General features: G+C 40.1%; 1 protein-coding gene across 2 annotated transcripts in view; it reads left to right on the top strand.

Moving 5' to 3' along the window:
• si:dkey-70p6.1 (uncharacterized protein LOC570575 homolog) overlaps positions 1–23,324 on the top strand; it is a 51,402-nt gene that overhangs the window by 18,905 nt on the left and 9,173 nt on the right. Inside the window, exons 2-5 of one of the 2 annotated variants that reach the window (XM_041798604.1) lie at positions 671–898; positions 12,833–12,890; positions 13,029–13,107; positions 17,140–17,603. In XM_041798604.1, the coding sequence (XP_041654538.1) occupies positions 765–898; positions 12,833–12,890; positions 13,029–13,107; positions 17,140–17,603 (735 nt within the window). In that variant the 5' untranslated portion in view covers positions 671–764. Of the gene's footprint in view, positions 1–670; positions 899–4,337; positions 4,401–12,832; positions 12,891–13,028; positions 13,108–17,139; positions 17,604–23,324 lie in introns of those variants that run through there. The other variant, XM_041798605.1, reaches the window with a different exon arrangement.

Genomic DNA, 23,324 nt, shown 5'->3' with positions numbered 1-23,324 from the left:
TGAAGAAACGAGAAGACAGGGAGCAAAGAAAAAAAAAAAAGGAAGCTGTTTTCTGTCTGCTCGCTCCCCTTTCATACTCATCTCCTTCAGTGTTTCAGGCTCCTCTGCCTGCTGGCGTGTTCGGCTTCTTTGTGACTCATTGTGCCTCCTCAATATGTATGTTTGTTTTTCTTTGAATGGTTAAACAAGAGGAAATTTGTATTTGCCCGTATGTGCCATAGCTGCTACCTGACAAAGAGAGGATTCTCATGAAACTGAGTTCAAATATGAAGTCTTTTCTTCTTTGCTTCTGTGCTTAGAGCAGCTGGTAAATGTGTAATTTTTGGATTACTTTAAGCACAAGCTCACTTTTAAACCCAGACACCTAAAAATCTTTGTTGGTGAGCAGGTATGCTGTTGATGTCCATGTAAGTGTGACACATAAAGCTCAGTAATCCCTCAAACAAGGTAAAGCAGAAGCACATGCCTGAGGCATAATGTCTGTTCACTTCACTGCCTCAGAGCTGGATGGGATTTCTCATTTCTCCTCTTTTCAAACTGCCGCTTCTCCCCTGCTCTCTGCAGCGTGAATATTTTACTTCTGCTTCTGCTGCTTTGTTAACCTACTTAATGTTTCGTAAAGGTTAGATCATTTTGTAATTAAGCTTTACTCTGTGCCTTCTCCCTGCAGATCCCAGAGCGACCGTGGCACCTCCCTGCGTGCATGACTTGTAAGGGTGTGAGTGTGTGTGTGTGTGAGAGCAAGTGAGCGTCAGCGCTCCCACATGGCCTCCATGCAGGACGGGCTGAACTTCACGGCTCCTCCCTACGGCAAGGTCCTGCTGCTGGGCGCTATCGCTGCTGCCTCAGCCTTCGTCGTCACCATCCTCATCGTGGTGCTCTGCGTGGGCTGCCAGAGGTGAGAGCGGGAAACGGGCACATGTGACACAAACAAACACAGATGCTCAGTTACTGATGCAAGAAATCAAATCACGTACAAAGTTAGTGCATTAAAATGTCCCATGTAACTGACTTAATCAACACTGTTGGAATTTTTTTCGCTGTGATGGATCAGTTTGAACATTTATTAGTTTTAGCTTCGAGGTGGAGTTTTCTTTTTCAGATTTTTTTGGTGTATATATTTTATTTGATAAGACAGTGGATACAGGGGGAAACTGGGTTGAAAGATAGACAAATGACATGCATTAAAGGAGATGCAGTCTGCACCCCCACGACTGTGAGAAGCCACATCTGTCAGAACAGAAAGACACGCTAAAACTTTCACATTTGGATTCAACTTCCGGTTATGGTTGAGGTAAAAGTTAGGATACCAAAAGTGAAATGTTAAAAACTCCAACCTTAGCAGAGGAAAATGTTGACTAAATATGGAAAATACAATGTGTTGTCTTGTAAGCCTGCAACCCTTCTGTGTTAAATGCCTTATCTCTCAATTGTACAATCAATTCACCGAGCTGATCTAAACCTTCACATCTTAGGCATAACACTATCTCTTATAGTGCATTTGTGTTTTAGCCTTAGAAATATTTTACAAACTGCAAAACCTGACAACAAAACATTTAATAAGCCAAGTAAACAATCTGATTACAGGAAAAAGCCTTGCCCTCCATGAAACGCTCTAATGCAGCTAACTGGCTAAGCCTAAGGCTAACAAAGCTACCTTATCTATGTAGCTAACATAGCTATATCTAAAGTTTACAAAGCTACGTTAGCTAGTTTGGCTATGTAAATACATTGGTGACAGCTACGTAGCTAAAGCTCATAAAGCTATGTAAACTATGTAGGAACTGTAGCCACAAAACGAATGCAAAAACATAAAGGCATGCCAAAACTTTCAAAATGAAACTGAACAAACTTCATGTTAGAGTTAGGACAAGTGTTCAGACAAGAATCAGGATACCAAAAGTTAAAAAGTTAAAAACAAGAACTGCAAAACTTTAAAATCCAAAACATTTTATAAAGCTGATTAAATTGTCCATTTACAGGAAAAAAGTGCCCTCCATTAAAACACTTTGACGTAGCTAACTAGCAACTGATAAAGCTAACGAAGCTATGTTAGCTATGTCGATACCATAGCTACATAGCTTGCGGAGCTAAATCTTAAGCTACATTTGCTACTTTAGGTGAAATATGCATGAAAGTGACATTGCTATGTAGCTAAAATTAATGAACCCATGCAATGTGAGCTACTGATGTAGTCTAGCCACAGAACTAGTGTAGCTAAAGCCAGGGTTGCCAACTTTGGGTTGCTGGCTGGAGTGTGATTTTGTTCATTATACATGCACACACTCAATGATGGCGACGTATTCGGACTCATTTCACCATAAGGGTTGAAAAAGTATGTGTCTTACACAGGCGCTAACACACACACACACACACATACACACATAATAACAACAACTACTGAAGGATATGAATGTGATAAACAACAATTTACTGTGCTTCGTTATTTGCTAGCAGACCTTGAATAAAATAGATATGGACCACAGAGGCCATGCTCATAATGCCATAAATTTAATTGGGGAAAAAAACTTGTTTGGTCGACACTAACGAAATCTTAGACGGTATTGTGAGCTTAGTTCAACTGCGATGGTCTCATTTCTGAAGACTGTACCTGAGTTTTATCATCTTCATTTTCCCTCTCTTCTGACGATGTCCCATTCCTGCTGCCTCTGTCTTCTGCTAGCGCCAGTCCCTCGTCTCTTTCCCTCTCTCTCACCTTCTTAAAGTATTTCAGTATGCTCATCTGCAGTAACACAGTTGGTAAGTCTTTCTTCAAAACATACATTGTGGCAACATTATCAATTGCGCAGAAAAACTTACTACTACCCGAGCAAAAGAGGACGTTTGGTCACATTAACGTAAGCTAGCTAATGGTAACTGTTAGCCCGTTCAGCTATTATCCTTCGTACCTCACAGAACATTTATTCCAGCAGAACTCAACCTTAATCTACCCAGGAGCCACATTGTCTTAAAAATACTATTGCAAGAGCCACAATCCAAAACCGGGCATTTGATGATCAATCTATCCATAGTTGAAATAAAACAGTGAATTGGTGGATTATTGTGTTTTTCAATTGGATGAAATACATAAAAATGTCTGTATAGTGTCAGAGAAAAAGATATTTCACTGATAATAAGCATATGTTTTTATTTATATGAGCTCCACCTGGACTAAAGTCTTTTGAAATATCAGAATGTGCCGACTTAGAGCTATAAGGAGCTTTTCAACATGCTGATGAATCATGGGAGTCTGTTTGGGTGTTTTTATTCCATATTTTGACATTTACTGTAGTTCTGTAACTCTGTTAACTTAAAGTTATGATTTCTATTTTTTTCCCTCTCATTATTATCGCTTTTAGCTAAAGGGGGAGGGTCCCCATATTGGTCTTTGCCCTGGGCCTCCAAATGGATAAAACCGGCCCTGCCTCACACCTGCAGCTCCCCCTCACAGATCGCTCTGTCCTGCCAGTTTGTTGCTTTCATTTTTCTGTGTCTGCCCTTTTGACAGTATTTATCATTAGTACGTTTAAGATCAAATAAACCATCCACGTTTGGAAAAGTTTTACTCGATTTTACATTGTTTTAAGATGTGATCCGTGCGTGTTTGGCTCGTTGGTGATGATGCGCATCGCAAAAGTCATCATCAAATACGAGTATGGGAGAGCATCGGCAGGGAGTGAATGAAGAAATGTGTTAAAACGAGGGCATTAGAAGCTTTACCTTGAACACAAGACAGCACACCTCTATTAACTTACGGAAGAGACGCGCCACAGGCGGACTTCCTCTGCGCTCTTTTACGCACGGTCCGCCATCCTGGGCGCACCCGACGGTAATAAAACACAAGTTTTCATTTGAATTTGGAAGCTAAAGTCTGTGGACTTAGATTTATTGATATGACTTATTGCACTGAGTCTTTACTGCTGACAGTTTTCATATTTAAAGAGGATTTCAGGAGGATTTTCTTAAAGGAAGCCTTAAAAGAGCTGCAACTGGTCACTAGAAGCCGCGGGTTGAGTATCACTGATTTATTCAAAACAATTATTATATAGTTTGTTAAGCCCTGGGCTCCGTTGTATAACTAACCATGACATAAGACGCCGACTAATTGTTTACCTTGGTGTAAGTGCTGCTACGCTGTGCTGCTGTTCTGAAGTGGCTGGACGTCAACTCCCGCCCCACTGTGCTGTGATTGGCTAGTTATTCACAGGCCTAGGGCAGCCGTCCAATCAACACGGGGATAAACATTGCACACCAATCAGAGAGTAATTTGAGAGCGTCAAAGCGTTTGACTCTAGCGTGAGAATAGTTTGAGTGGCGTGTGAGCGTGAGACAGGTGGTGGAAGCGTGCGTCACACGCCAGAAGCGTGAGAGTTGGCAACCCTGCGGTTATCGCCCAGAAGGTACCTACAAAATAGAAGATAGCTGCAAAACTCTGTAAATATTCCTGCTTATACCAACTGATAATGGACCCACAGACGAGCAAGAAAGAGATTAAAATTCCATTTGGTATGAACGTTTTTGATGAGTTTAAGGCGATAGTTTCAAAAAAACAGATAGTAAACATGCCGCCATTTTAATTTTGAAAAAAAAAAAAAAAATCCCCGAACAAAGTTTGCTATGACGTCACATTCCATCGCGGCTTTGATCTTTTGATGTGTGACGTCAGCGTCTAAAAGGCATAAGTACACCCGCTGTCTGCCCTTTCAAGTTTAGTTGAACAGAAAACAACAGCAGGACCTACATCCAACTTTTGCACAGTTTTGCAAAAATTTTCTAACATTTTTTGATTAATTTGATACTTTCTGCTGTCCGTAACTGTTCTGTTGTAAACATGCCAGTTATGATGTTAACGGCATTATACAAGCTGGGAGCAGCAGCTGCTGCCTCTGTCAAGTCTGCTCTCAGGGTGGATCGCTCTACTCCACCTAAACCTGAGCCATCGGATGAAGGCGAACAACCCAAAGAAAAGGCTGACCTGACTGCTTTAGGGTATACCGGTCTAAGACAGCTGAATCTAGAAGATGATTGCAGCAGAGGTCTGGGCTGTGTCGTCAAACCCTTAGAAAGTCTGGCGCCACAAAGGTTCGCTGAATGGGATTGCAGTGGAATTGAGGCACCACCCACTGTAATTTTTGACCAGACGCCGGTGAAAAATGTGGCTCCCACTGCCAAGATTGTCTCTGCAACGAAGGCCCAAAAGGCAGCTTTTTATTGCACGGCAAAAACAGGAGCTGTAGCACCGGTGCCCAGGCTCAGATCGATTTTTTTCCACGGAGGAGGACGTCTTGTGACTTTTCTATCCAAGGCCAAAGCAATGCTGGTCTGTTTTTTGACTGCAGCTGTTAGAGGAACTGTAATTTGTTTTCAATGGGCTTACACAAAAATTACAACTTTTTTCAAGAAGACCCGATCAACAGCTGCATGTGGTGCTCAAGGGGGCACAGAAGATCTCCAGGGTCAGAGATACAATTGCCAAGCTTGTGTAGAGGACTTTCTAGCTCTGAGAGACAATCTTGTAGCTCAGTTAGAGGAGACCCTAATTTGGAAAGAGCAACTCCAAACTCGGGAAAGGAATCTCCAAGCTCTTGAAGATATATTAGAAGCTATTGAAAATAAATCAGAAGCTCTTGAAGATCAATTTATTGCTCTTGGAGATAAATTCCAAGCTCAGGGAGACGATCTCCTAACTGGGAGAAAAGATCTCCTAGCTGAAGGAGAGGATCTCCTAGTTGGGAGAGAAGATCTCTTTGCTCTTGCAGATAAACTCCAAACTCAAGGAGAGAAACGCCAAGCTCAGAGAGAAGATCTCCCAGCTGAAGAAGAAGATCTCCTAGCTGGGATAGGGAATCTCCATGCTCTTAAAGATAAATGCCAAGCCCTTGAAGATGAACTCCCAGCTCAGAGAGAAGACCTCCTAGCTGTAGGAGCAGATCTCCTAACTGGGAGAGAAGATCTATCCGAAGAAGATCTCCCAGCTGGGACAGAGGAACTCCCTGCTCAGAGAGAGGACATCCAAGCGCAGAGAGAAGATCTCCTAGCTTGGATAGAGGAACTCCAAACTGGGAAGGAGAATCTCAATGCTTCTGAAGATATTGTCCAAGCTCTTGAAGGTAAACTCCAAGCTCAGAGAGAGAGACTCCAAGCTATTGAAGAAAAACTCAAAGCTCAGAGAGAAGATCTCCTCCTCCTAGCCCCCTCCAAGAGCCTGGAAGGTCAACATCCTCTGGCTTAGGCGCATACATTTTTGCGCTATGCTTTTCCCCAGGGGTTTCTCTGGGGCCTACGGAGTGAAATTTGTGTCAAAAAGATTCAAACAAACCTTTTTCAGTATCAAACAAAAATTTGCATTCGAGAACAGAAAAAATGTGATCCAAGAGAAAAAATGATGCAAAAACAACAGCCCGCTGGTTTCCTTAAATTTCCCAGACGTGAGCTGAACAACAACTTCCGGAGCATCTGGAGTGACTGAGCCGTCACTCAAAAACTTGTTGGCCAATAGGGATACGCCACAGACAAGCCCGCCCACACGTGATGCCCGTGTCAGAACTGAGAGCAAAAAGTCAAGTAACGCAAACAAAGGATCAGGCAAACGCAAAACTGAGAAGTGAGAGCAAAAGTCTGATCACTGAATTAAAAAAACAGGAACTGTAAACAAAAAGATAGATGTTCAAAATGTTAAGACTAATAATTTGGTTGCTATTTCAAATTTGTTCTCTTAATGTAAACATTTTTGTTGCTTTGGATCACATTTTTTTGTTCTCAAATTCTATTTTTTGTTTGATATGAAAAAGTTTTGTTTGAATCTTTTTGACACAAATCTCATTCCACACGGTTCCCCTTTTAAAAAAAATAAAAATAAAAATAAGTAAAAACAAAAACTTTACTTGCGAATCACCCATTGCTTTATTTTTCTTTTAAGCATGCTTTGATTAAGCCACTGTAGCGTTTCCCTACTTTTTCTGCTCCTTTATTTCCTTTTTGACCCATAACAAGTTCCTTTTTCCATGGTTACGTCATGGAAAACCATCATAACCTCCATCTATCTAAACCTTGCACAAATGTAGGGATATATGTAATTATATATTTGTTGTAACAATGCCTCCTGGGAATATATCTTATACTATTTGAAAGCCTGTTTTCTCCCTTTTTTAATGGTGACTCTGAGGGGCATATATTCATGACGTTACTTATAGCAGGGGTTCTAAACCTTTTCAGCCCATGACCCCCAAAATAAATGTGCCAGGTGGGGACCCCCACTGTACCTGAAGGTGGCTGAACACAGCCATGCCCATTCAAGTATCGTCATGTGGAGAAAAAGCTGTCCAAAAGGGGGTATAAAAGGGAGAGCTTGCTGGGGCCCAGCCAAACTAGGGGCCCATGAAGGTCAACAAAATCACTGGTCTATTGCAGTGGTTTTCAAACTTTTTTTGACCAAGGCACACCTAAGGTTAAGCCAAAATATCAAGGCACACCATATTTAAATCAATAGAAAATATACTTTTAAAATAATGTTACAATCAAGGTGGCCCATAAGGGGAGATAAAGGGGAGAGCTCTCTGGGGCCCAGCCAACTGGGGATCATGGGGAATCTTGGAGATGGCAAAAGGGGGCAATATTGGGAAAAAAGTGGCAAAACAAAGTCAGAAATGGTAAAAGGTGGCCAAACAAGGGGGTTGAAATTAGCAGAAATTTGTTGAGAGAGTCAAAATAGTGGCAAAAATGAGTTACAAGTGGCCTGATAGGGTTAATTGTTGTAAAAATGTGGCCAAAAAAAAGGGTTAAAATTGGTTTAAAATATTGCAAAATTGGGCAAAAAATAGTCAAACAAAGGCAAAAGTGGGTAAAAATTGGCAGATAAATGGGTTGGATGAATGCGTGAAAGTGTCAAAAAGGTGGCAAAATGGATTACATTTTATAAAGAGTTTTCTGATCTGTTGGCACCATTTCTTTTTAAGGTTTTTTCTGAGCGTTGCAAGAGCAGAACTTCCTGCTACTATGACACAGGGGTTAATTAATCTAATACCCAAACCCAAAAAAGACGTGCTTCCCATTGATAATTGGAGACCCATAACTTTATAAAATAATGATTATAAGGTATTTGCTCTAATTTTTGTGAAGCCATTTAAAGGAGTTCTGGACTCAATAATCGATGAAAATCAATCAGGATTCACGAGTAAAAGGCACATTTTTAATGACCTAAGACTTGTTTTGGATTTGATTGATTACTCAGATTTGATCGAAGATGATAGTTTTATTCTTCTCCTGGATTTTTACAAGGCTTTTGATACTGTTGAGCATCCGTTTATTTTTTATTGCCTTGAAAAATTTGGGTTGGGGGAATATTTTTGCAATGCAGTGAAAACTCTTTATACAAATGGTAACAGCTCTGTAAAACTGAGTGGTGGTACTACACAGAGATTTTATCAGGAGAGAGGAATACGGCAGGGCTGCCCTGTCTCTGTTTATTTGTTTTTAGTGGTGGCTCAAAAGTTTTATGTATAAAATCATGTAATTTGGAGGGCATCTCTAATACTGGTAGGAAAATTTGCCTGAGTCAACTAGCAGATGATACTGCACTTTTTCTTAAGGATGCTTTACATGTAAAGCCAGCTATTCGCTCAATCACGTTTTTTTCTAAAGCATCAGGCTTATGCTTAAATTTAGGTAAGTGTGAATTATTTGCATTACAAAACAGTGATATAACCTCAATTGATGATATTTGTGTTAAAAGTAGAGTAAATTGTTTAGGCATTACCATAACAAAAGACCAACAGGAGAGATGCTCTCTGAACCTTGAGCCCAGAATGAAAAAATCTGAGGGCAGGTTTAACCCATAGTTGCAGAGAGACCTGTCTTTGAGGGGGCGTTTGCTCCTATCCAAGGTTGAGGGAATTTCACGGCTCATTTATGCTGCCTCTTCTCTGGCTTTGGACGGTAAAACAATCAAAAAAATTGATCAAATGTTGTTTAACTTCTTGTGGAAGAATAGAATACATTACATCCGTAAATCTGTCGTAATCAATACCAGAAAGAACGGAGGGCTTGATTTTTTTGGACTTACATTTTTTGGACTTTTGGACTAGAAACTGGTTTGAAAGAGACATCCATACAGTTGCTCAGTTGCTGGGCTCGGATGGCCTCTTAATGTCTTATAAGGAGTTTATACAGAAGTTTGATTTTCCGGTTACAGTAAAATAATTTTATCAGGTAATTGTAAACTTGCATAGAGGCTCCTTTCAGCTGTGTACTGTCTCTGTTGTAAACCCACTTAACACTTTCTGTGGCAAAGTCTGTTTCGGATCACAGAAACAACAATAGAGTTATTCGGGAACTTTTTATGAATGAAATCTCAATGAAACCTTATATCGCCACCTACTGGGCTAAATTTGATGTCAATATACCTTGGTCAAAGGTTTGGCTGTTGCCACACAAATATATGATCACTAACAAAGTTAAGGAAATATCTTTTGAAATATTACATAAAATTTACCCCGTAAAGCATTTCATGCAGAAATTTAAGAATGATATTGATGTCAACTGTTCTTTTTGCTTGGTACAACCCAAAACAGTAAACTACATATTTTGGCACTGTAACTACACAAAAAGGCTATGGAAAGACTTATCAAAATGTAGCCCCATTTTAGAAGTGATTACATGAAATCTTGCTTTACCTTTGTTAGCCTGACCTTAAGCTATTATAGCTACACTGACTTACATCTTTAGTCACTGTAGTGAAACAATAACCATGTAGCAAGAAAATCTGTTAGCTAAAGCTAACAAAGCTGAAGTGAGCCACCTTTCATGTAACTACCTTTAAAGTGGGGGTGTTATACTTCTCCAATTTTTAAAACATAAAGTCACAATGTTAGGTGTCCATACTCCACGTATGCAAATTTTCAAACTGCAAGATAGACGTTTGCGGCAGTAATCTTTGAATTAGCGTGTGAACTGATGAAATCGGTTTGTTGAAAATCTCACCGAGATTCTACTGAGATGAAATTTCAATGGACCAAACTGATGAGGTCATCACAATAGGACCTCCTGACTGGTTCGTGGTTCGTCCGTGCTGCCGGCAAAGCAGAACAGACCGCCCCCACAAGGCCTTTCAGACATTAGCCACTTAGCAACAGAGTAATTAAACACTTACCAAACAGATACATCCTGCTCTATCCTTCGCTGTGCCCCCCCACCCCCACCCACCCATCTCCAAATGATCAGGATCAGACTCCGTGTCTAACACGCCTCTTTTAATCTCTCTACACTGGCTTCCAGTTGCAGCTCGCATTAAATTCAAAACTCTAATCATTGCTTACAAAGCAGTAACTAAAACTGCTCCTGTTTACCTGGAGTCCCTCATCCAGGTCTACACCCCTTCTCGCCCACTACGCTCAGCCAGCGAAAGGCGCCTGGTACTTCCAGCACATCATGCTCCTAAGTCACTAGCTTGACTCTTCTCCTCTGTTGTCCCTAAATGGTGGAATGAATTACCCAACTCCATTCGATCTACAGACTCCCTGTCTACTTTCAAGAGAAGGCTAAAGACCCAGCTCTTCAGAGAACACTTTGCACTTAGCTAGGCAATTCTCTACTGTTGTCCCCAGTAGTAGATTGAGTCTCAGCCAGACTATTCTCCACTGCTGCCCCCAGTGGTTGAATGAGTTTCCCAACTATAGTTAGCTCGCACTGTCCTGCTCTACTTCTGGGATTTCTTTGCCCAGCTCTTTGGGAATGATCCAGCACTTGGTACTTGGTAAATAGTTGTTGTGAAGTCTAATGAATGGCGATTAGTGATCCCACATTTTCCTTGATTCATTGTTGCTGTCTAATAACAAAAAAAAAAACAAAAAAACAAAAAACAAAAAACAAAAAACAAAAAAACAAACAAAAACAAAAACAAAAAAAAACAAAAAACAAAAAACAAAAAAACCCGACATAAACAACGTATATTTTAGGTACTCTGCCTTAAACTCTACACGGCAGCACTTGCGTCCAATTGGACCTGAAGCACTTGATGGCACTTACTGATGTTGTTTCTTTTTGTCTAGATCATTGCTTGTGTTGTTCTTGCTCTCAAATGTACGTCGCTTTGGAGAAAAGCGTCTGCTAAATGACATTGTAACATTGTAACATGTACGGGCGTATATCAAAATTCGCCTTATTTTACTCCGTCGGACTGGTTCATTCAGAGTTTTCAACTACTAGCATAACAACATTAGCCAGATTGGAGGGGTGGACACGAAACATTGAGTCCTGCCGCCGGCCAGCCTCCAGAAAATCGGCCAATCGTAGGAGAGCAGGTCCGTGGAACCGGGGGACAGCAGCGAAAACGAAGCGTTTCAGACGGAGGTTAAATAAGGGTTTTTCAGGACGCCAGTGTGAGAAACATGAAGAGATTTTTGAGCTGTAAACCATGTAAAGCTACTACGTGGGTATCAGAGAGATGGTGTAAAGCCTTGAAAAAAGGCAAAATACCCCCACTTTGAACAGAGATGGGAATTGATAAGATTTTACTGATACCGATGCCATAATCGATTCTTCTTATCAAGTCACTCTTTATTGATTCTGTTTTCGAGTCCTTTCTGTGAATTTTCTTTTGGGAAAAAGTAGACTTTATAGGTTATTAGTGTTAATTCAAATTTGATTGAATCTTTCTGATCACTGAACAAAATGTTTGCGACCTTAAGTGAGAGGCAAGCAAGTGCACTTCAATTACTGGTTTTAAAAAAAGTTTAGACAACTAAAAATGTTCAACATCAAATGTTGGGGAGGAGAAAATGCTAAAATATACAAAAATTCCCTTTTTTTTATTGGTAATGTTTCAGTTAAAACAACCTGTTCTCCATATCGTTGACCACTGAACTTTAATTAGAATACAATACTACTGCTCGTTTTTTTTTTTTTTTTTTTTTTTTTTAAGATAAAACCTTCAATAAAAACACAATCTATTTCTGGACATAAACATAAATTGAAATCTTGTACAAAATTGAATGTTCTTGTGCCTTGCTAGAAATCACTTTTTGACAGCATTGCATATTGTGATGTTTGCGTCATTTTTTTGAGAAGTGAAGTCGTGTAAGCCTGTTTTTGTGTCCGTCCACCATGTTTACTTCCTTGACTTCTCTGCTCTTGCTCACTTTTGCTGACTGCCTCTCGTGAGACTGTTTTTCAGGACATGGTTGTTTAGTCTGTAATGTTTAACAGTGTTTTTCATGAATATGACTGGAAGACTTTGCTTATGAATAAAGTGCATTAAAAAACATTCTAAAGCATTGTAATACAAATTACTTCCCTTCCCTTTTGACAGATGTGGTGTCTCACAGTAGTGGTCTGCAAGAAGGGCATCTCAGACATGCAGTCAGAATTTTAAAAATATGAAAGACCGCAGACGTAAGGACAGTTTCAAACAATTTTTTTTCTTATAATCCTCTAGGAGCTCACACAAAATGACAAAACACCATAAAAGCTGTAGTAATGATTTCTCAAAAAAGATTCCCCTCACAAGATCTCATGGAAACTTGCATGATCAAACGTGACTTCAGAATCCTTGGCTCAGTTTCCTGGCATGTTACAGTTGCAGTAGCATAATCAGGCCATCCCTGTTAAGTAGGCATACTCATGTAACGAACAAATACTGCAAAACTGTACACAGATAACGTACATGGGGAAAATTAGTTCCAAGCGTTTGCATGCACAGATGCAAGCTCTGACATCCAGTCAGACACAGTCATGACCTGACTCAGACACTCATGACAGTGAGTCAAACTCTGCACATACACAGTTACATCAGTGTAGAAAGTGTCAACCTGTGTGACTGTGTTTGTGTTTACCACAGGAAGGGAAAGACACACAATGTTCCTGGCGAGGGTGGAAAACACCGTCTCATGGACATGGTAGGTTTCTGAAAACACCTCCTCTATGTCATGTTTGTGCTGTAGAGGAGCTGGAAAGTCGCCCCATCATTTAGACGACACCTCCTCAGTCTTAATTACTCTTTAACCCACCCTGTCCATGTCTCTGTGTGTTTTCAGGGAATACTCCGGCAGTCAAAGCTGCGGTCCATCAGTAAATCTGACACAGAGATGAACAAGATGAACTGCAACGGCAAAAGTGAGTCGATATTTAGCACACAAATCTCCACCTGTGTGCTCACACATCAACTTTTCTGAGACTACAACAGCCTGGTCTGCTCAGAGCTGCATGACAAAGCACTTTTGTCATCACTAAAAATGGATTTGGGGGTAATTTTTAGAGCTGCAGAAGTTAAAAATCAATCTCCAGAACACTAGCATGTGTTTATTCAGCTTATTCAAAAACCTAAACATCAGAGGAGGAAGGTTTCCGGCCAAAAGAATGAAGCATGAAATGGCAGCAATAGAAAATCAATTGAAAATTTAGCTCCACATCAAAAGCATGACGAGTTAATACATGAATGGAACAATTATCCACCAATAAATTAGCTGTAACATGTTCTGATTTGGCTGATTTTATTCATTTATGCCACAAAAATAGTCCCTAAAAAGGCAAAGAAGGCTTCGCTTAACACCAGATCATTTTCTCCATGTGCTCAGTTTCTCATCCAGCTCTAAATTTATGCAAAACCTTTCTGCAACCAGATTTAAGGACACTTCAGAAGAGAAATTCACCCTAAAACAGCGCTCACATTACATTTACAGCTCAGTCTTATTTTCAGTCTTCATTCGAGAACATGTTTCACCCTCCCTCCCTCTCCCTCCCTCTCTCTCGCTCAAAGACAGGAATGAGAGAGCCAAGACGAGTCCTGGAGCTCCGTCACTGACAGTCAGCGGGGAGCTGTGTTTGTGGGCACTGTGACAGTAGCCTAAGAGGGTTTGAAGAAATAGAAGCATATGTCCTGCTTCATTCTTGTCCTGCTTCCATTGCAGTGGAATGAAGTCAAATTGGACGCTTTTTCTCCAACGTCTACGTCAGCTCCCAGTTTACTGTCAGCTCCAGACTCCTTTAAAACCAGCGAGAGACTCAACATGTTGGAGGATGAGTTAAAAATGCATGTGATCTCTGTTTAATGGGTCTATCCACAGAGCAACAGCTACATTTATGCACACTGCCGAACACCCTGTTGTGACATCAGAAATTTAAACCCTAATACGCTACAGTGAAATTGACTGGCTCCTTGCCACCTGCATGTTTTAACCAGTTCTGTTTCAATTTTTCTCTAATGAAAGACAATGTTGATCAGCTGGATGAGGAGATAAACCTGGGCTACTTCCACAAAACGCCATCAGAGAAAGAAAAGCCAGAGAGTCGCAGAAACATTAATGCTACTAGATGGTCTGCTGTCACTTTAGGCTACAATAGACAATTGCACCAAATAAACATCTCCTAAACCTGACATCAAATACTGTGTTAACTTGATCAAATTATAACTAACGTTATACAACTTCAGTTCCAAAAAAGTTATATAAATAAAACAGAACGCAGTGATTTGTAAATCTCATAAACCCTCACAATAGCACATAAATGGGATATCAGATGTTGAAACTGAGACATTTTACCATTTCATGAAAAATAACTCACTCATTTCAAATTTGATGGCAGCAACATGTCTCAAAAAGTAGGGACAGGGCCGTGTTTACCATTCTAGCACCCCCTCTCCTTTTAACAACAGTCTGTAAATGTCTGGGAAGAGAGGGGACCAGTTAGTGGGGTTTTGGGAGAGGAATATTGTCCCATTCTTGTCTGATGCAGGATTCTTGCTGTATAACAGTCTGGATATTTTTTTTGTTTTATGATGCGCCAAATGTTTTCCATTGGTGAAAGGTCTGGACTGCAGTCAGGCCAGTTCAGCACCTGGACTCTTCTACTGTGAAGCCATGCTGTTGTGATGGATGTGGTATGTGGTTTAGCATCGTCTTGCTGAAATATGCAAGACCTTCCCTGAAGTAGACGTTGTCTGGATGGGAGCATTCATTTCTCTAGAACTTGTGCTTACATTTCAGCATTGATAGTGCCTTTCAAGGTGTGTAAGCTGCCCATGCCATAGGCACTGATGCAACCCCATAGTATCAGAGATTTTAAGGCTTTTGAACTGTGTGCTTTTCTAAAAGCATATTCAACCCCCTAGCTTATCCTAACCTACACTGGATTGGTCTCTTTAAAGTCCCTGTAAAGTGAAATCCTAGCTAAGAAATTGCTGAAATGCTTTCTCATGATGTAAATCCAAAATACAGTCACAGAATTTTCAAATTTGGTGGTAACCTTTTTCCAACATTTCTATGGATTTTAGACACATTGGTTTAATTTGGTCATGGCAAATATAACGCCCCAGGATGTTGCAGGACCCTGATAAAAAAAAATCCCAAGCCGTTTATCTCAATACAGTCAACGTTTAACTGATGTCACTATCTTCTTTTAAAAATTAACAGCCAGCTCAATGTTGTGTTTCTAGTCATTGTGAGGTAAATTTGCCAAATCTATCAGCCATGTATGTTAATTATGGAGATAGAATAGCTATGCAGCTCATGCGGCTAACTCTTAAGCAAACAGAGCTACATAGCCAAAGCTAATGAAGCTATGCTAGCTAAACTACATAGGTAGCCTAGCCACATAACTAATGTAGCTATAGCTAAAGCAAACAAAGCTCAATAGCTATTTAAGATTATGCTACATTTGCTAAAGCTAGACTCATTTTAGAAATGGTAACACGAATGGAGGCTTGTTTTAGCATTGTTAGCTTTAGCTAAAACTATTATAGCTACATTGGCTTGGTCCTTACTTTACACTAGGGCTCTGAATGAATTATCCCCCCCCCCCAACAGGGATATAAAACCGCTGAGCCATTCATCTTAATACAGACTGTTGTTAGCTGATGTCACTGTCTTAATTGAAAATCAACAGCCAGCTCAATACTGTTTTTCTAGTCATAGTGAGGTAAATCTGCCAAATCTATCAGCCACGATGGTCTATGGGTCATTAAAAGTCTCATAACAGAGAGATTTGTGACAGGTGAGGGGGCAGGCTAATTGCTGGGGTGCTTGTCTATTTTCAGTCCTGGATGTTTAAAAGAAACAGGCTGTAGCTTTGTCTCTCTCAAAGCAGCAACAGTTAAATCATTCCAGTCTTTTAGCATTGCAATGCTAAAGATCGGTTAAGTATCTGAAGATAGACGTGTTCTGGTCCTGCCAAGTCTGTCACAATAAAAGCCTCTCATTTTAATCACCTTTGATAACTTTTGTTTTGGAGAGCAACAGCAGAAAATGTGATTTCAGCAGCAACTTAATAACAAAGTTATTTGAAAGAGGATCATATATATTTGTGAGCAGATGTGGCTTCAGTGGATTCAATTACATGCCCACTGCATTCTAGAGCAGATATTTCTTACTGCTCTGTTTTTCATGATTTTGAAGCTTAATTTCATATATTTAGAAAAGTTTATCATGATTGAAATTTGGCACGTGGGTTATAACACAGCAGGCTGTCATACAACAAACTTAAAACACAGAGTTTTTTTTATCACTTTACAGGGACTTTAAAGGAATATTTTATCCCCAGAGACGAATAGCTTATCAGGAGATGACAATACACCAAGGTGGACAAACACGTAGCCGAAATGTGGCATTGCAAAGTAGTGCCAAATGCAGAGGCTTTCTGAGTGAAGGGTAAAATTCTTCAAAATTTTTTGATATAGTGTACATTTGAGCCAACATTGTTTTATGGCGAATTTTTACCCAGAAGTTCACTAAATTACCCAGAGAAACTGTACCCATCTGTAGTACTGTATAGCCTAGCTTCCTTGTTGATGCCCCCAGTATGCTGTCCTTAAAGGGACAACACACACTTAAAATCTCTGGAGGCTAAGGCCACTACTATTGCCAAAGACATTATACAACCCAACTTCAAAAATACTGAAATTAATTCACTGAAGATGAGGTGGCCCAGTTATCCTGATATTATGGTGTATGCGGCCCTTAGTGACGAACGTTTAGACCCCTCTGCTGTCGATCACTAAAACAACAGAGAAGGTATTGTTTAAAGACAGTTGGTGCCAAAAAAGTGTCAAAAATGTTGACATCCTTAGTGGCGAGGCCTTTAAACAGAAATGTCCAGTCAGCATGGACCCTCTGCTCCCCAGCCGCCGGTCTAACTGTGACCTTCGTTCTCAAGGCAGGCAGCTTCCCCAGATCCCATCTGGGACTGGAGAGGACGGAGAGCACACTTACTCTGAGGTGGGCCGACGCTCCTCCACCTCACGTACTGACGATGCCCTCTACGCCATGGTAGGCAGGGCAGGACAGACGGACACTCCGGCGCCTCCCGCAGTCCCCGCCAACACCCCGGCGCCCCCAGATCCCGATGGTGATGTGGAGGGAGGGTTGCCCGAACCGGAGGCCCAGGTCATGACTCCTCCTCATCCTCCGGAGACAGCCGAGTACGCCTGCGTCAGGAAGCTGAGGAAGGCTGACAAGGCGCCGCAAAAGAGGGACAGTGGGACGGATATGGGGGAGCCGCCGGCACCTCCGCCGAGACACGCCCCGCCATCACATCCTGCACCTCCTCCGCCTCACCCCCACAGCACGAAGCTGCCCCGAAGAAACATGGAGGCCTTCAACGTCCCATCATTCCCAAAGGTCAGTGGAGGAACTTTTTTTCTCAAATTTAAACTTTCTTTACTTTACTTCCCTTTACAGGACATTTAAAATACCATGACATCATCATAGAAGTCCAATGTTGTGGGATAAGTACGGAAGCCCAAAACAGACATGCAAACAAACATTTGTGCTTCTCATTCTTTTCATAATAACAAGAATTTTTAAGTTGTTTTTCAAGATCTTGACTAATTTATTTCTTTATCTTGGAATAACAAAGCTGTTAATCCTCTGATTACAGGTTGTTTTCTTATGGTTTCTTATGTTTATATTTAGTGGCAGTTTCTCATGAAGCATGTGTTGGTGGGTTGGATTGCTTTAGAGTTTTGACTGAAGAAGTCAAGATATCATAGGAAGCATTTTAGGATTATACTGATGCCTTATGTTGTGACTTCGTTGCCTGTCCTTGTCAGTGTTCATTTATATTCCACATTAACAGCGGGACTTTATGCATAACAAAGTCAACTTGCCAGTTTGTATTATCTTCACTTTGTTCTTAGCGACATCTTAATTTCTGAGATTTAACTGCAGATATTCATGGTCCTATAACCCAAACCTCTGCTAATTTTGTTGATTTCCTTACTTCTCCTCAAGTTTCACCATAAGGTTGTGTTACATTTATGTATTCTAGTCCAACATCGTCAAAACCATGTGATCAGTTGTCATGAGATTTAGCACAGATATGCTAGGTTTCCTGAGGATGAACCATAGTAACTTTGGTGATCCCGACTTTGATTAAAAAGCATAATTTTAAGTTTTACAATGAAATTCAAGCAAAATGGACACAATTCCATCAGCATCGCCTTTTGCTTTGTGATTAGTTCTATTAAGACAGCGCTAACATACTGAAAAGCTAAAATAAGATGTTAAAATAAGCTGTTACTTCCCACTCTCTAGAGCAGAGATTCTCAGATGGTGTGGCAAGGCACACTGGTGTGCCTTGAGCCAAGTCTTGGTGTGCCATAACAATTTGTACAATAACTTACGTGCAGTCCGACCACTTTGTCAAGAAACACATGATTTGCGGTCAGAAATCATTTCTCTTTATTAACAGCTGTAAATTTGCACTTATTGCTGTTATTCTTATGTGGCTGTTCTGGGAAGGAGGAACTGGGGTGGAGGAGGCTTGTAAAAAGGGTCTTGGAGAGGGAGTAACAAAGCCTTGCCGTGATAGAGAAGTTTAAATATGGCAGCATGAGTGGGATTAACCAGTAGTATGTCAGCTGATGAGGGCTTGCTTGAGATCAGCTGATCTCAATTGTATAGCAGTGCTTGTAATAGTCAAGATCAGACATCATTTTATGTGCAACATACTGGCCACTGATTTTGGGCTTCTTATATTTGAAACTGTCCTGTTTTCAGGTGGCAGTTTAGTTCAGTGGGTAGAGCGACGGCTGTAGAGAGGCTGCAGTCCTCTATGCACTGGTTGCAGGTTCAGTTTTTGGTCTCGGTTTTGTTTTGGTGCATGTCTTCTCCCACTCTCTGTTTCCTGTCTCTATTCAGCTGTCCTATCATAAGAAAGGCAAAAACAGTACAGTTTTCACATTTGAAACTTTTGAATAACTAAGGATTGCGTCTTTCCCTTTTACCACCATTCATGTTGATGTGCCTGGAGAAGGTAGAAAAGTCGACATATGGATAAAAGTAAAAGTGCAACTTTTGCAAACAAACAATGACATCTCTGAATTAACACATGCAAGTAAGCACCCAGAACTTTTACTAGAATTCATTTAAGAGCACATTGCTTTAGAAAAAGTTGTTAAAAAGTCGACATTTTCAGCCTATAATAAAAATAGCTTCATATGTTTATCTCTTCGCTAGCTTCCGTATTGTAAAGCAGGGTTGAGCCTTCTTCTTCTGCTGTACTTTTTTCATATTTTTCATGAGTAGCTCCACAAACAGCTCAACCTGTTGACTACTAATACTCGCATAACTGTAGTGGATGGAATTGTGCATGAATTGGCACCTTATTTTTTGCCAAATAATTAAAGATTTGCGATACATCTGGATGAAAATCCCAATAGTGTCCCTATGATTAGACTCTTCTATATACAAAGCATTAAAGAGCCTTTTTACAGGGTTTTATGTTTATGCATTTTTCTCCAAGGTCGAGCATTAAATGTTTGCTCCTCTGGGCCAAACATTAAAATCACAAATACATGGCTTACACTGGCTGATGTTTTACCTCCTGAAAGAGCACTCTTTCAAATGAGAAGGCAGGACACTTTTCTGACATTGATCTTTGTATTATCCAAACAAATATCTACACTAAAATGCATTTTAAATCACTTTCTCCTTTTCATAAAACTTCTAAAGGCATAAAATAGTCCTCTCTTAAAATGTTTGTGAAACGTGGGATCACAGGAACGACCTCGGTGAGTGTTACCTGTTCACTATGAGAACATTAACATTGTAAGCGTGAGCAGGCTTTCATTAACATTCAGTTCAAAGCAGCAGCGTTTCACAGAGCTGCTAGTGTGGCTGTAGCAGCGTTCAGACTGAAAATAGCTCAGAGTAAAAAAAAAAAACAGACAACACAAGGCTGCTTTGGGTGTTGGCACAGGTACAAGAGAGACGTGAAATACAAACTACAAATGCCACTTTGAATAATAGATCAGTGAATTTGAAGGCCTAGCAGATGCCAAAGCACAGCACAGCGCTTCAAAAATTTACAACTCTAGTCTGGACAGGTATAGTGATATAACTTATTTGGCTTTATCTTTGTTTGCTTTGAGCATAGATTATATTTAGAATTAAAAGCTTTCACATTTAAAGCAGCATAACAGGAATGGAACCTTGCCCATGTGAGTGGGAACTTTAATGTCGTGCCAAATGTGGTCACTTCAGCCTGCATTCATGTGGTGTCAGAGTAATCAGAAAAATGAGTTTCCAGCTGCTTACATTCATGTGAACTCCCCCTCAGGTTGGAAAATAACGCTTCCAAAGTCTAAGAAATCTTGGGAAAGATCTTGTGGCATTAAAAAAGAAATAGGTACTTGGATAAATGGACTAACCTTGTAGAGTTTCTTTGTATTTTTTGAGCTCTTCACAGAGGATGCCGGCTTTAAACCTGAGTGATACAAGAAGAAAATGCAATGTGATATTAAATTGTTCATTTTGAGATGATGATGATATGAGCTGCAATAAATAAATAAATTAAAAACTGCATGCATAGACAGCTGTACGGAGAGGCAAAGGTAGGAAACGTCCTAGATGTAGTCTTTATAGGTGTGCATCAAGTATGACGTTTATGTTCAGAACTATTCTAAATGATTTAGACATGTACTCTGAACGTACAAACCCAAATTACAGAAAAGTTGGGACAGTGTTTAAAGTGTGAATGAAAACAGATTCAATAATTTTTAACCTGAGTACAGCACAAAGACAAGATAGACACATCCTGTTTGTATATTGCCTACAACACCTTCCACAAAAGTTGGGACAGAAGCATGTTTACCACTGTGTTACATCACCCTTTTTGCCCAAACAACACTCTGTAAGCGTCTGGGGGCTGGAGTCACTCATTGTTTAAGTATTGAAAGTGGAATTCTTTCCAATTCTTGATGTACATCTTAATTTGCTCATCAGTGTGGGGTTTCTGTTGTTAATTGACTTATTTATTTTAGGGGGACAGTGCAGATTAATGAACATGGACATGTAAATGTGCCGTATTGTAGCCATAGGCTAATTTCCATCCATACTTAAGGTTGATGGTACACATGTAAAAGTGTACATCAGGCACACGCAGAGACTAAATATCAGAACAGTACCATATTATACAAATACCCACATGTAATAATTCAGAAGGTGGCTATATGGCTATGCTTAAGACTGACCTGGAATAAAGTGACCATAGCAGTTAAAGTGCATAAGGCATATGTAATGTGATATAATGCTGAGGTGCTGATGTATTATGCATGATTATAAATGTGCTTGAGGAAATTGCACATTTGCCCTTGGTCTGTTTATTTGAAGTGCTGATATGCTTACACATGGCCCTTTGGCACAGAATTTGCATAACAGACATGTTTATGCATGTATTATTGCACAGGGATAGCTTACATAAGTATCTATGTATGTAATATTGCATTAAAGAAGTATGAACAGAGATTATGAAGTGGTTAAACGTGGTCACAGTTCTGAAGTTTTGTTGTATTTTGGGCTTTATAATGTGCTGCACACTTTCAGTAGAAGACAGGTCTGGACTGCATGCAGGCCAGTCTACAATCTTTCATTGTGAAGCCATGCTGTTGTTACTGGTGCAGAATGTGGCCCAGCATCATCTTACTGAAATAAGATGTCCAGATGGAAACATACAGTGCTTAACAAATTTATTAGACCACCTGTCATATTTGTCTCAAAGACCATCATGAGGTGCTTTAATGCAGACTCTTTCATTTTCAGTGAGCTCTCCACATTTTACCATTTTGAACAGGAATGAGGGATTTCAAACTGAATTCACCCAAATTTGAGCCGGCTTATTGGGCTTCTCTGAGAAGTCAGAAATTAATCAAGCATAACATTCAACCACTAAAACAAATTTTTCTGTTCAGGAATGCAAGTAAATAACTAGAATTTGACATATTAATCAAGAAATATTAAGGGAATTACCAATGCTGTTAATTTAGGGCAGCTGTGGCATAAACCTTACTTTGGTTAGGGTTAGGGTGGTCTAATAAATTTGTTAAGCACTGTATGTTGTTCCAAAACCTGCATGCATCTCTCAGTGTTAATGGTGCCTTCAGTGATGTGCAAGTTACCCATTCCATGGGCACTAATATACCACCACACTATCACAGATGCTGACTTATGAACTTTGCATTTATAACAGTTTGGATGGTCCTTTCCTTCTTCAGAAATCGAGTACTTGACAGCCATTATTTACAAAGATCAATTTGAAATATGGACTCGTCAGACCACAACACACTTTTCTACTTTAGGCCAATCATCTGAGATGAGCTCAGACCCAAAGAATTTGGCTGGACTTCTAGATGTTGTTGATATATGGCTGTCACTTTATGGTAGAGTTTAAACTTACATTTGTAGATGCAGCAACATACTGTGTTAGATGCCAATGATTTTCAAAACTGTTCCTGAGCTCACGTTATAAAATCTATCACAGAAGGATTCCACTTTTCAATGCAGTGCCGCCTGAGGGTTCAAAGGTCACTGGCACTCAACACTGGTTTTCATATGTGCCCCTTTTGTGCAGAGATCTCTCCAGATACTCTAAATCTTTTGACGATATGTGCTGTAGATAGTGAAATCTCTAGAATCCTTGCAATTGCATGTTGAGGAACATTGTTCATAAACTGTTGGACTATTTTCCCAGGCAGTCGTTCACAAACCAGAGAACCTTGCAACATTTTGCTTGCAAACACCTGAGCCTTTTAAGTGTGCTCCTTTTATACCCAATCATAATACCATCACCTTTTGCCAATTAAACTACTCAACTGTAAGTTCCAGGTGTTCCTGAGAACTCTACAACCTTCCGAGTCATTTCTCACCCTTGTCCCAGCTTTTCTGGACCATGTTGTAGGCATCAGTTTCCGACTATGTGCATATTTCAGACAATAAATTTCCTCAGGTTAAGCATTAAATATTTTTCTTTGTGATGTTTTACACTGAATAATGTTCAAAAGGATTTGTAAATCATTGTGTTCTGTCATTCATGTTTTGCACATTGCCCCAGCTTGTTTGGAG

The sequence above is a fragment of the Cheilinus undulatus genome, linkage group 11, assembly GCF_018320785.1.
Source record: "Cheilinus undulatus linkage group 11, ASM1832078v1, whole genome shotgun sequence".
In the NCBI taxonomy this organism is placed as follows: domain Eukaryota; kingdom Metazoa; phylum Chordata; class Actinopteri; order Labriformes; family Labridae; genus Cheilinus; species Cheilinus undulatus.
This window is presented reverse-complemented; position numbering and strand designations above follow the sequence as displayed.